Source organism: Taudactylus pleione, unplaced genomic scaffold (genome assembly GCF_031769625.1).
Source record: "Taudactylus pleione unplaced genomic scaffold, aTauple2 ptg000253l, whole genome shotgun sequence".
Classification (NCBI taxonomy): domain Eukaryota; kingdom Metazoa; phylum Chordata; class Amphibia; order Anura; family Myobatrachidae; genus Taudactylus; species Taudactylus pleione.
The window spans coordinates 2,392,242-2,406,685 of record NW_028284655.1 but is presented as its reverse complement, the minus strand read 5'-3'; the positions used below and the strand labels follow the sequence as shown (position 1 = coordinate 2,406,685).

The following is a 14,444-nucleotide window of genomic DNA, read 5'->3' as shown; positions in this document are numbered from 1 at the left end:
CCATTGCACTGCACAGTGTTAGGATGCACGGTGCTCTTGTGCCTTTAGATTACTATTTCCACACCGCCATCATTAGACGTCCTGAGGTTATGTGCTGGTGTACCACTCCGGGACCTCTCAGTCACACCAGTAATGTGACAGATCAGTTCTTACATTAGCATGGTACACTCTGTACATATTACAATTTGGAGCAGATGGTGCAGGGTTCTTCTAGCCAAGCTGCACAAGCGGGTGCCCATCACAGATTGCCAATTTCTCTCAACTCCTATTAAAGGATACAGGTTGAGTCTCCTATATCCAAATATTACGAAATACAGAATTTTTTAGCATGACTTAAGATGGTGAAACTTTGCTTTTTGATGGTTCAATGTACACAAACTGTTTAAGGCACGAAATGATTAAAAATACTGTATTGCATAAAATGACCTTTAGGCTGTGTATAAGGTGTATATGAAACAAATTAATTTCATGTATGTACGTAAACTTTGTTTGAGCCACAAAATTATTGAATATGTTGTATAAAATGACGTGCAGGCTGTGTGTATAAGGTGCATATAACACATAAATGCCTTCTGTGTTTAGACTGGGGTCCCATTCCCAAGATATCTCATGGTATGTACATATTCCAAAATACAGAATATTCAAATATCCAAAATGCCCCAGGGCCCAAGCATTTTGGATATGGGGGACTCAACCGGTATATGTCGATGGTGGCCCAGAGCGCATGCGCACGACCCGGATAGCGACAGGCATTCCGTCGCTCCGGGTCTCGCAACAAAGGGGGTGGCCCTGATTCAGAGCGAGCGCTCAGAGCGACCGGGTCTGAATCAGGGCCAATATTCAGCAAGAAAATATACAATTATTTATTGAAATGTTTATTTGTATCTTAAATAATTTAAAAAAAAAATGTACATCAAAGTAATACGAGTGACCTTATGCTGGTCAGTTCATAAAAACAAAGGGCACGATTCAATTCTACGCGATGTAAATAGCGCCGGGAGATAGCTCCCGGAGCTATTCAATTCATCGCGATGTTAGGTCGGGGAAGGCTCGTTCTCGGGCCTTAAAAAGGGTTTTTAGGCGCGATAACGGGCATTCCCCGACCTAACTTCCCGGCGCGAGGCTGTTTTCCAGGCGCGAAGGGCAGAAAACAGCCTCGCGCCAGGACTTTTGGCGGATTTCTTCTCTCATCCCCGGAGGGATGAGAGAAGAAATCCTTAGTCGGACTTGGCAGCGCGGTGTATTGAATAGCTCCGGGAGCTCACTCCCGGTGTTATTTACATCGCGCTGAATAGAATCGTGCCCAATGTTTCAGATAAAACTAAGTACACAAAGGGCTACTGCATAGGGATCCAAAGAAAGGCCAGCTTTGAAGCGCCACTATATGCCAGCAGGTGGTGCTTCTCCAATGCCAGTCTGCTGAGTAACTGCACTTTGTAATGGTATTCTCACGTGGGCAGTGGGTGAGGAACCTTCGTAGATACACGTTTGACCAGTTTTAAGCAAGGACATACTTACAACCTGGTACTGTGGAGGCAGACATAATAAATTTAAAAAAGGCCAATAGGGGTTAGGAATTGTAAGGCCACTATTGGGGTAAGGATACACAATGCATGCTAAGAGAAAGTCAGAAAGAGTTTAGGTGACTGATATCCTTCTCAAGAACTAACTTTCCATTTTCTTCCACCACTTCGTAACTATTACTTAGCTCTCTTTTCCTAATGAGGTTTAATTTGTTCATATCTTTGTTAGACATCGAGACTACCAGCTACATTTGTTTTCCCTGTACCTAGTGCAAGTTCCTGTATCTCACACGACGTAATCAGCCACGAACATTTGTCCTAGCATTCAACCCTTTCATCACTCCTCACTTAGCCTATCCCGCAGATCAAGCGGCAGTGTTTCCAGTAATGAGTGCTCTACCACAAAGCCAGACTTTTTAAGACCAACGCATCCTCCAAGTTCTGGGGGCAAAACATCTATTCTGTTGCCTTTTATATCCAGTCTCACCAAGGAAACAAGAGATCCAATTTTGGGGTTCAGGCTTGTAAGTTTATTCTGTCCCAACTTCAAAGTCTTAAGCTTCTGGCAGAAGAACAGCTCATTGGGAAGGTCCTCCAAAAAGTTCCCCGTTAAAGCCAAGTACTGCAGCATCTGCAAAACTCCAACTTCTGGGGGCAGCTCTCGGATCTCATTGAAAGATAGGTCTAAGTGCCGAAGCTTGTTACAGAGGAAGAGTTGAGGTGGTAACACAAGAATCTTATTGCGGTTCAAACACAACTCTTCCAGGCCTTTCAATTTACGTATGTGTTCGGGGATGTATGCGATCTGGTTGTGCCACAGCCGAAGAACACTTAGTTTCCGGCAGTGCTGCAAGCTTATGATCTCCTCTATGGTATGTAGGCTGTTGTCCTTTAAGTCCAACATCTGCAGATTGTTAAGGCTGAAGACTGCATGGGGAATCCGTTCGAGATCACATCGGATCAGCTCTAATTCCTTCAGTAGAGAAAGTCTCTTTAAAGCATTAACGGTGAGGAGCTTTGTGCCATCATTCTGAATACTAAGTTTCTGTAAGTGGCTAGCTACCTCGGTAACAGTTTGAGGCACTTTAGAAAGATTGCTCTTCAAAATCAGCAACTTCAGGCTCTTTAACTCTCGCAAACTTTCCAGAGTAGCAGTTTTTGAGAGGTCTTGGGAGAGGTAGCCAATCAGATGGAGCTCCTCAAGGGCTCGAAGGCTAAAAATCCAAAGTGGAATCTCTTTAATGTCATCAAACTTAATCTGAAGGACCCTGAGATGATCCCGTAAGTAAGCCAGCGAAGCATGTTGTACCTTGGCTGAGCAGTTAAACAAACACAGTTCTTCCAACCTTATTAATTTGGACACCAGAGGAGGAATGTGTGCTTCACTTAGCATTTCTAGTTTTAGAGACTCGGTCTCAACCACTTCAAACACTGTATCTGGCAATCCTGGCAGTTTGAACAGATGAAGTTCCATGCGACCGTCTGACGTTTGCTGGAGCTTCTGCCGTAGTTTATCTGCTGGCCATTCATGGTTGAGATTAAGTTGCCTCAGCCTACTTTCACTAACTTCCGACAGAAATACAGCAAATCGCTTAGAGTACAAAGAGTCATATTGATCGACTAGGTGAAGCACAAATGCAAAATCATTCTTGACATCAGGAATATCCCCAATCCCAGTTTCTTCCCGAACATATCGAAAGGAGTACTCCTTCAATGGGCGACGGAAAAGCCAATACAGTGTATAGAGGCAGGTTAAACCATAGACTCCCAAAAAGCACAAATAGCTGATAGCCAGCTTGGAGAAGAGATGGGCCTTTGTGTGGTTGCAGCAGAAGCTGTTGTAACCGGTCATGTCTTCGGTATGCACACTACATGGGACAATAAAGTGTATCTTCCCTACCAATGCAGCATTGTATACGGTAATGAGAACAAATTTGCAGACTTTCAGCACTGTTTGACGCATATACATAGAATAGAGAAGGTCACCTTCTTCCACATGATGCCGAAACTTTTTGACTTTCTCGAACAGGGCTTTGGCCTGTTCTCCTTCTTTCTTGTCTAAAACACTAGCTGAAGAGGTTTCTGCCACAAGTTTTTCTGGAACTGGAAGTTCAGTGGTTGCAGGGCTATTCTCCTCGAAGCTGGGCTTTGAAAGCTCTCTGTCTGCATTCTTCTCCTGTGTTGTCTCCCCTGAAACCTCAGAGAGTGCTCGAGTTGTCCATGGAGAGTCAAAACACTTGCCAAGGATGGAGATAAAGTGTTCTATTTTGGAGCTTGTGCCAGGAAACTTGAACCAGAAATTGCCGCAGATAATAAAGATAAGAGTGTGGATGACCACAAGGTATGGGAAATATTTAGCATACCAATGTAAAGCAGTCTCGTAGCACATTTGATTAATAAAGCTATACTGCTGAAGGTCCAAGTTATTGCGCAGTCCACTCATCTCACGTGGGGGAGCCGAGGTAGCAATCGGAGGTGGAGTGGAACCAGATAGATCTTCATCACTAGCATTTGGGGCTTGAGAGCTTTGGGTGAATTCTTGGCAGGAGATTTGTGAAACAACGTCAGCAGAGGTGTGGTTAGGAAGACAAATGATCTTGTCCTGAGTTATCTGTGAATGGAGAGAAAACATGTTTTAGCAGGTGATGTCAGATGGGTTTGTGAATAAAACAAAAAAAAGAAAAGAAAGAAAAATAAGAGTTCCAGAAATATTATGAACAGGGAATTACTTATAATGCAAAGAGATGGTGATGAGTTACAATTAGGAGTCTTCAGGAAGAGAAAGGATAACAAACATTAAAAGAGGAGAGTTAAATTCAGTGGGAAGATCAATGCACTTACAAACCTCAATGCATAATGCACAATAAAGTGGAACATGATGGAATATTCTGTGTTTGATAAGATGTAAGAGAATCCAACCTGGCAGACCAAAGTCATACTGAATTGGATCACTGAGAATGACTAAGGTTAGTGGTGACCACAAAGCCTTGTTGGCCAGTTTAACCCTAGATGGTTTGGTCTCAGAGAGCGGTTCATTAATGAAGATAGCTCAGGAAGAAGTAAAAGTGAGGCCTTTCATTTCATTTAATCCTTAATAGAAAGATAAAATGTAGTTTCCCCTTTTTTGGTTAGGATTACTTACCTGCAAGGTGCATCCGAAGACCCCGATCATGAGCATGGCGATGGTGATATATTCTGCCAGGACATCCCACCAGGGCTTGAGTATTTTGAAGGCCGGCTGCTGCTCAGTGAACTGCTTGAACTCTGCCACAGGAATCATGATGACTGTGAGCTAGACTGAAGTAAAGGGAATATGGTAAATATTCTATTATTGTCACATCCACACCAATCCCCATGTATGCAAAGCACAACAGAATATGCTGCGCTATATAAGAAACGTAATAAATAATACATTTCCTATGTAATCAGTTTACAACTAATCCAGTGTCTGTTCAATATAGCCTCTGTGCACTCAAACACTGAGTCCCATCTTCCTCAACAGATTGCACACACTGTAGGGGGGGATGTACTAAACTCGGAAAAGTGATAAACTGGAAAGTGATAAACTGGAAAGTGATAAACTGGAAAGTGATAAACTGGAAAGTGATAAACTGCCAACCACTCAGCTCCTAATGGTGGCTCCACACGGTATATTTTAAATGATATTGCCATTTTCGTCAGATTGGAACGACAAAATCGATTAAAAACTGCAGTGTGTAGGCACGATAATGATGCGCGCTCCTACTGGTCATTGGTCGCGGTTTGTGATCTTTTGTACTTGCATAAAGATCACGACCAGTCTTTCACGATTTGACACACACATCGTTCCGTGTGTACGAACGACGAATGATTTCACGGGCAACAAACGATTTGTCGGCACTTTTCCTGGCCACTCCCCTCCACCTCTATGCGCCAGCCGACGGGGAGACAGAAGGCATCGGGAGGTTGTTTGCTGCCAAACTATATAGCATTAAAGATTTGCAGTCGTTAACGATCCATATATATATCGTTTGATAGTTGTACAAACGTTCCATGTGTATGAACAATATCGTTTGTCTGGGGTGTTCAGGAGTTCAAGGGAAATAGTTAACGAGATCGTATCGTTGCCTACATTGTTCTGTGTGTCGCCTTAACTGTCACCTTACAGGCGGTGTATAAAAAATGACAGGAGCTGATTGGTTGGTAGTTTATCACGCTCCAATTTATCACTTTCCAGAGCTTGATACATCTGCCTGTCAGTGTGTTATAATCTGTGTAATGAGACAATGCCCCGATCAGCCTTCCACAGACTCCTCCATTCTAACACACTAACCCGGAGGTATATACTGTGTCAAGGGAGAGGATAACAGCAATGTGCCGAATCCCTGCAGTTAGGGGACTTGTAACAAAGCTGTTAGTGTATTAGATTTCTACATTTACATTGATTGGAACCAGATACATGCTGTAAATGAGAAAAAGTCCAGAACCTACTGCTTAACCTCTGACCCTGGCGGAACAGAGAAAGGATATGCACTAGGGTTACCCTCATCAAAAAACAATTAGCCAATTAGTGTGTCTGCAGCAGGAGGAAACCAGAGCACCCAGATGGAAGCCAAGCAAATACGGGAGAACATATAAACTCCACAAAGATAGTGTTTAAACACAACCCTAGTGCAGTGAGGCTGCAATGCTAACCACTGAGCTGTCCATACTGCTATATTGTAATATAGGTAATATGTATATATATATATATATATATATAATGCAATCAAAATGATTTGACAACTGGAGGTCCTGAGCAAAGACTGTACAAACTATGAATAGATGCAGATGAGGAACCTGGAAATACATCATCTGTAAAGAATCTACATATTCCTCCAGCCACTGTACATGAGTGTATAAACATTTAGGTACATGAATAACGTACATTGCAGAGATGTAGCAATTGAGGAGTGTTTCCGCCATCTTGGTCACTTATAATAGTTATCATAAACATCACAATTACCAAGGAACAGTGACTGGGCCGGTGTGCCTATATGCACGCTTATTTCCCCAATGCTTGTATAATGCATTTGTCTCTGTAAATCAAAGATGGGAATCTCAGGCCCGGGGGCCATATAAGGCCGGCGGAATCATTTGGTCTGGCCCTCTGAGCTTTTTTCTGCTAGCCTCATCTGGCTAGCAGGTGCCTACAATGGTACCCTGCAGCCAGAATCTATGCAGCAGTGCCGCCTGGAGCATCCTTAGGACGCTTCAGACAGTCACACCGCTGCCCTTACAGCTCCCCGGAGCATCCTCAGGATGATCCGGGCATTGCAGTAATCAACGGCGAGCGTGGCCCCCGCCCCATGTGACATCACACGAAGGGGGCGTGGCCTGCACTGGGTCCGCGAATAATTATAGATCAAATAGCCCCCGGCAGAAAAAAGGTTCCCCACTCCTGCTGTAAATGCATGTCAAGTGTTCATTTCTTTGTATGCACTGTATATACGTGTATACGTGTAAACCAGTGGTCGGGGAACAGGGGTAAATTACCCCACTTGGGGTAAAACTATCATGGGGGTAATGGATGCAGGGCTGGAGGTGCACGTGAACCAAGTGCGCCGCTGTACCCGGCGCCAGTGACCTCCAGCCCGGCGCCGCAGGGAGACTCTAAGCAGAGATGCTATTACCAGCGGGCACCCAGCTCCTTCCCTGCAGCACCACGTTAGCCGGAGGATGGAGTTCTCTCCTGAACTCCAGCTTCTGCCTCTCTCCATTCACACTATGAGAGAGACGTTATAATGTCTCTCCCATAGTTCTGAGGAGCGGCCGGGCGGACAGGATGGCGGCGGATGCAGGAGCGGGGATTAAGGTAAGTGGGTTTTTTTGTACAAGCGGCACAACTCTGGGGGCACTGCTACAGGGGCACAGCTCTGGGGGCACTGCTACAGGGGCACAACTCTGGGGGCACTGCTACAGGGGCACAACTCTGGGGGCACAACTCTGGGGGCACAACTCTGGGGGCACTGCTACAGGGGGCACTGCTACAGGGGCACAACTCTGGGGGCACTGCTACAGGGGCACAACTCTGGGGGCACTGCTACAGGGGCACAACTCTGGGGGCACTGCTACAGGGGCACAACTCTGGGGGCACTGCTACAGGGGCACAACTCTGGGGGCACTGCTACAGGGGCACAACTCTGGGGGCACTGCTACAGGGGCACAACTCTGGGGGCACTGCTACAGGGGCACAACTCTGGGGGCACTGCTACAGGGGCACAACTCTGGGGGCACTGCTACAGGGGCACAACTCTGGGGGCACTGCTACAGGGGCACAACTCTGGGGGCACTGCTACAGGGGCACAACTCTGGGGGCACTGCTACAGGGGCACAACTCTGGGGGCACTGCTACAGGGGCACAACTCTGGGGGCACTGCTACAGGGGCACAACTCTGGGGGCACTGCTACAGGGGCACAACTCTGGGGGCACTGCTACAGGGGCACAACTCTGGGGGCACTGCTACAGGGGCACAACTCTGGGGGCACTACTATAGGATTTCCTTCCTTTCAAATCAAGGGGGTAACGTCGGCATATCTAAATATATTTTGGGGTAAAAGGTAAAAAAGTTCCCTGACCCCTGGTGTAAACAGTACAATTGCTGTGTATTTATTTGTCTGCTGTTTTTTTGCACTGATGCAGAGTACAAAATACTGTACCCCAGTGCAGGGAATATATTTTAGTGCGGTCTCTTTCATATCCAACATGTCATCACATGTCTGTACATAAAGCACCAAATTGTTGTATTAGCTTTGGGGGAAGATAAAAAGTCATTTTCTATTAATGTTCAGGATTGAGCTAAAGTTGTTCCACCCAGCTACACCTCCTTATGGGCCCAGCAATCATGGAGAGGACCTCCCAGCCAAAATAGGGGCTGCTGGGACATAGGAGTTAGGGAGCAGACCTAACAGTGTCTGCCTTTTCTTTTACCTGTCTACATGGGAACTGCATAGCTCTAACATAGGAGTAGTTATGCCTAGTCCATGCATCTAAGGAGATATTGTTTATATTACTATATAGACCTTTCACAGATTCTAAATTAATATGCCATTTCCAGGGACAAACAGAATATGATAAATACATAAATAAATACAGACCAAAAGTGGAAATATCTGTGCATTATAAAAGAGGCATAGTAATTAAATGGTTAATATGTATTAGGGGAGGAATAGGTTTGGGGACAGTTACTTCTAAAGTGCCAGCAAGATTGCAGCATGAACACAATTAGACCTAACTGGTCACAAATTGCAGTGTACGGGCCTAAAGTCCACTGATATGGGTAATGATGGACAATCAGACACGTATGCAGGGTTCGCATTAGTGGTGCCCTGTTCTATTAAGGGGTTTACCAGAGCTCTGAACAGTGAGATATTCAGCTATGACCACTCATATGTACAGTATGGCCAAACCTGACAGACATCCAGCTGCACGGCAGTCAGATAGGCCCATGTATGGCCAGCAGGGCAGTAACAGCAAATAGTCTAGTTGTGGGCAATGTTAGTATTTACAAAAGAGCCGATAATGACCATGGAATCTGCAGTCCCTTATGTTTAGAATAGGCGCTGCTCATGGAAATGAAAGGCGGTTAGCAGGTATGGATGCTATGATGCTGGTTTAAATATTTAAAGATCACCTGGACAATTTATAGAGACCACTGGGCAGTGCAGGCAGGCTGTAGTTATCAGACCCGCGGACGGCATGCCACCGGTCTGAATCCCGATGCTGGAAGTCCGACACGGGACTTAGGATAGGCGTCGAAATACCGCCGACAATCTTAATCTCGACACCAGAACACAGGGAGACGCCAGCCCGAACCAGGTAGGTCCGGGGCCCCTTAGCTGTTAGCCGCGCGGGGGTGGGGGATGGGGGGTGGTTGAGAAAAGTTAGGTTTAGATACCATAGCGGGGCTAACATTAGATTTGGGGGGGGGGGGGGTTAGGCACCCCTAGGGAGGAGGGTGAGGGTTAGGCACGAAGGGGGGGAGGGTTAGGCTTAGGCACTAATGGGGAGGGCTAGGGTTAGGGTGCGGGGTGGGGAGAGTTAGGGTTACAAGAAGGGAGAATACTTACCAGACCGCTGTCGAGATACCAACCATCGAGATGCCACGGTCGGTATTTTGACAGGGGGCATTCCAACATCTGGCATATCATACCCATTCTGTGCAGGCATTTACATCCTCTCATCACACAAAGCAGGTCTATATCTACTTACACAGAAAACACAGCACCTAGCAGTCTTCCTGTATGTGCCGAATATCACAGGACACTACCAGAAATGACACTACCCTATTAGGGGGCTGTAAAGAGGCAGCTGCAGTAATTTACACAAACTCTGGTAACAAGCAACACAGTCTGCAATCAGTGAGCAAAGATCGCTCAGGAAGCAGGCCTGACAGGCTTAGGTTACACCCAGACGTTTGTGTGGACCGTATATGAAGGACATTGATGCTTCAATAACTTTCCTAAAACAAAATATCAGATATATATATATATATATATATATATATATATATATACATACACATATATATATATATAGCTGCCACCAGAGTAGTGATGTGATCAGTTATCTTCCATTTATAAAAGCACTGACATACTGTTTTATGTAGTGGTTTATATCAATCGTATGGGTGTTATATGATTTATCAACAGTCATCCAGTTGACATGAGAATGTCAGCATGGTCAAACTGTCGACCAACCGTCCCTGGTGGCCCAGTAGTAACTTATCTCCTCCCAGCGGCAGTGGCGGCTCCAGCGTCTTCTACCTGGTCTTCCCATGTGACAGTTAATTCCGGGATATTTCTCCACTTATCCCCAACTCTAATACTAACCCTAGTGCCTAACCCTAACCCCCCCCAGCAGTTAGACCTTAACCCCCCCGAAGCCTAACCCTAACTGTCGGCATCCTTAGCATGTCGACATTACACATGCCAACAGTTCTGCCCTCGACATTGTGAACATGGTGACATTCCGAGGATATCAACATGTTGCCTGTTGACAGTTTGAACCATGTCGGCATTGTGGTGTCGGCAGGGCTGTGGACCTTTTGATCGGATACCGATCGACTCACGATACAAACAAGTGACATAGAATGACATTTACCTGAAGGTAAAGATGGTCCTGTGCAAATGAGCTTGCAATCTAAAGCGCACAATTTGGGAAGCACTGCACTATGTATTTGTGGATAAGTGAAGTCCTGAGTCACATGACTCATTGTGAGTGTGTTTTGTTGTGGAACGTACAACAGTTGGGTGTGAGGATCACTTCATACAAGCAACTTAGGGCCTGATTCAGAGCCGCTCGTAAGCGGCCGCTCGTTCGTTCGGAGCGATGTTAGCCCAACTGCGCATGCGTACGGATCGTTATATGCATGCTCTAACCAGTCAGTGCGGCTGAAATTCATGTGCTCACAAAATAGCGAATGCCTGCTATTTTGAGTGACAGAAAGAGGCGTATGTGGGTGGTAACAGGGGGAAGGTGCTTGAAAATGGGGAGTGGAAATCAGAACGCAGGCGTGCTTAAAGGTCAAAACGGGCGTTTTATGGGTGTGCATATTTAAAACAGCAGCGTCATTGACCACGTCACTGGGTTATTTTATAGCCAGAACTGCTCGCAAAATTGTGGTAGCAAACACCAACCACAAGAATAGCGAGCAGTTCATACCCTTGTCGATGTACTCGATTAATCTAATAAATAGCGGACATGACGTAGGATGCGAGCGGCCAGGGGGCGTATTTTTCCAAAAAACGAACGCAAGTTTTGTTCAGACATAGAGGCGTGAACAGACCGCAAACAGCGAATGGTTCATTTGAATAGCCACCCCTTGTTTTAGAACGAACGACCGCAAATAGCGAGTGGCTCTGAATGAGGGCCTTAGTTGCAAACGGAACCTTTTGGATTGTAATGAATTCTGTCCAATTTCTAAAATAAATAAAAGATTAATTAGAAGTCATGATGGCCTTGTGATTTTATATAGACAAGGAACATCTAAATATGCTTCGATTTCACAGCACATAACTACATACTAGTTTTTCCATGACTGAGCAGGAAATATATTCCTCCATCTCAATGAAGCATAGAATCATGGACTTTATATTGCTTTTAGGACATACAGAATCTATGGTTTTTAGATTGCTTCTAGGGGCCTGCAGATACAAAGGGATTTACATGTTGCTCCTCAACCCCAGTCCTCAGGACCCTTAACAGTTCACATTTTCCAGTCCCCCTAGCTGGCCTCTGGTGTAGTCATTACTAGCGGTCACATTTTAAAGATCCATAGCTTTATTTTATGTGTTTTCCCAGCCAGTAACTTCTAGATTGCTTCTTGGCATACAGATACATACAAAGGGACTTTATATTGCTTCTAGAGCATACATATACAAAGGGACTTTATATTGATTTTAGCGCAGTGGTTCTCAAACTCGGTCCTCAGGACCCCAAACTGGTCACGTTTTCCTGGTCACCCAGCAGGTGCACAGGTGTATTCATTAATTATTTCACTTGATTCTGTGAGTCCTGGAAAACATGCACTGTTTGGGGTCCTGAGGACAGAGTTTGAGAACCTGTGTTCTAGAGCATACAGATACAAAGGACATTATATTGCTTCTAGAGCATACAGATACAAAAGGACATTATATTGCTTCTAGAGCATACAGATACAAAGGGACTTTATGTTGCGTCTAGAGCGTACAGATACAAAGGGACATTGGGGTAGATGTATTAAAGTGGCACGTTAAGTGCCGCTATAACGCTTCCCGCTTCGCCTCTTTACCGAGGCGCAGCAGGAAGCACTACCGATGAGATGTATGAACATCTCATCGGCCGGAGAGGGGGAGCGTTAACTCCCCCCTCCGGCACTACCCGCTAGAGACAGCAGCGCATCAGCCTAGTGCTGACGCACTTTGTCTCTGGTCGGCTGGCTCCACTGAGCATGCGTGGGATCTCACAAGTATCGCGAGATCCCCGCGTGCAGCCCTGGAGCCGGCAGCAGCCCCAGCAGGGACAGCGCTGTCCCTGCTGTGGGGATAGGCTAGCGCCAGGCTGTAACTGTCGATAACGACAGCTACAGCCGGCCGAGCGGTCATGCGGTATGAGCGTTCGTACATCGCTCTGCCGCTCGGCGCTGCTATCTTGTAGATAGCAGCGCCGATAATAGACCATACAGATACATAGGGACATTATATTGCTTTTAGGGCATACAGAAACTAGGGTTTTTAGATTGCTTCTGGGGCCTGCAGATACAAAGGGATTTATATGTTGCTCCTCAACCCCAGTCCTCAGGACCCCTAACAGTTCACATTTTCCAGTCCCCCTAGCTGGACACTGGTGTAGTCATTACTAGCGGTCACATTTTAAAGAGCCACAGCTGACTTGGAAAACATGAACTGTTTGGGGTCCCCGGGATCGTGCTTGTGTACCACTGTAGCACACACAGGGATTCTGTGCTCCTAAAGCACAAGGCACAGATGTTTCTCATGTTCTGGAACCAGTGTCTATGGGAAAAACAAGGATTATGTGCTTCCAGAGCATGTGCAACTAATGCAGTTCCCCAGACCAGGGGCCATTAGTTGCTCTAGCTAGACTCTAAGTATATATTTCATCTGGTCCTGTTCCTTCATTATGTGTATTGAAGTGTCAATAGTTTCTTTTTGCACCTATTGAACTAAATTCACTGAAGTGGGAGAGCAGCTGTAAGAAGCATTAATCAGATTATCAGTCACAGGACTCACTATTCTACTAGCTTAATTTGATCTCCTCTTAGGATTCACCATAGCAGACCACCCACTTCCCATGCACAAGCTTCACTCATTTCATGCCAATCCGTTGTTCTCTGTTCAGCGTTTCTATTATCATGTGTCTTACAGTCTGTTACTAGTCCCCTCTATGGCAGGGCTTTACTTTATACACCGTTTAGTCCCTGAGCAATTCTGGTGTCCTAGTATGTAATCTTTGCGCCCTTCCCAGCGGTGGCCCTCGGGACAAGCAGTGGCCATGCTGTGATAATGCCATGAGGATGTGTCCATGGATTCAAGAGCAGTATGCCACCCAGCCCCCTCCTCCTGATAACACCATAGAATTGCCCCATGTGGGGACGTACTGCTTAGCTTTATGGCATCGGCACAGTAGGCAGGAAGCAGCTGAAATACAATAGTTTAGTTAGGTGTAATGTATAGCTGACAACACCAGGGTGACAATCCAGAAGGGTCAAAAAGCTGATACAAAGAACGAACCCAACGCCACAGTGACACAACCATGTATGTATTTCTGGAAAGGTCCCAGGTCGGGCCTAGGGTTACAGAATATATTTTACCTTCCCGCTATATAATAGAAAATATATCACTGTTACATTACCAGATGTGGTACCTTTTGCAGCCCTGCCAATATACTGTGATTACTGGGGTGGCAAAGTTGCTACTCCAAGGGTGCCAATCATGTTAATTACCCCAGCCCCTACAGGGAAACGCAGTGCTTCTAAGTGCAGGATCTTTTGTTGTTGTTTGTTGATTCTTTCCGACCAGCCCTGGTCTATAATAGGTATGCCGAATACTCGGTATCCCTGATATATGGGAAACCGGAAATGGGCTGTACAGAATTGGATATGGAAATGGGGAAGTAGCACAGTACTGTTTTTATTTTTACTGTCAAAAGGAAGATAAAATCTTTTGGTTTTCTCTTGATCCTATTTAGTCCATAATACTATACATACATGTCAATCTATATAGAGCTCAAAATGGTTGCCATACAGAAAGCATGCGCAGTTTTACATATGCGCCACCTGCTGTATGAAATCAGGATTGCATGCCTGACAAACGATGCTAGCTTGTGATGCCTTAGCACAAAAGCTATTTTTCCACGATGCCACTCAAATTTGTGTTGCACCACCATTACAGGAGCACAAATAA

The 14,444-nt window shown here is 45.6% G+C and overlaps 1 protein-coding gene across 2 annotated transcripts in view; it reads right to left on the bottom strand.

Moving 5' to 3' along the window:
* Positions 1 to 1,711: 1,711 nt before the first annotated feature.
* Positions 1,712 to 14,444, bottom strand: part of LOC148515095 (volume-regulated anion channel subunit LRRC8E-like) — a 45,042-nt gene continuing 32,309 nt past the window's right edge. For both annotated transcript variants that reach the window (XM_088480442.1, XM_088480441.1), the window contains 2 exons: positions 4,666 to 4,820; positions 1,712 to 4,134 (listed from right to left, as the gene is read on the bottom strand). In XM_088480442.1, the coding sequence (XP_088336568.1) occupies positions 1,861 to 4,134; positions 4,666 to 4,803 (2,412 nt within the window). In that variant the 5' untranslated portion in view covers positions 4,804 to 4,820 and the 3' untranslated portion in view covers positions 1,712 to 1,860. The remainder of the gene's footprint in view (positions 4,135 to 4,665; positions 4,821 to 14,444) is intronic.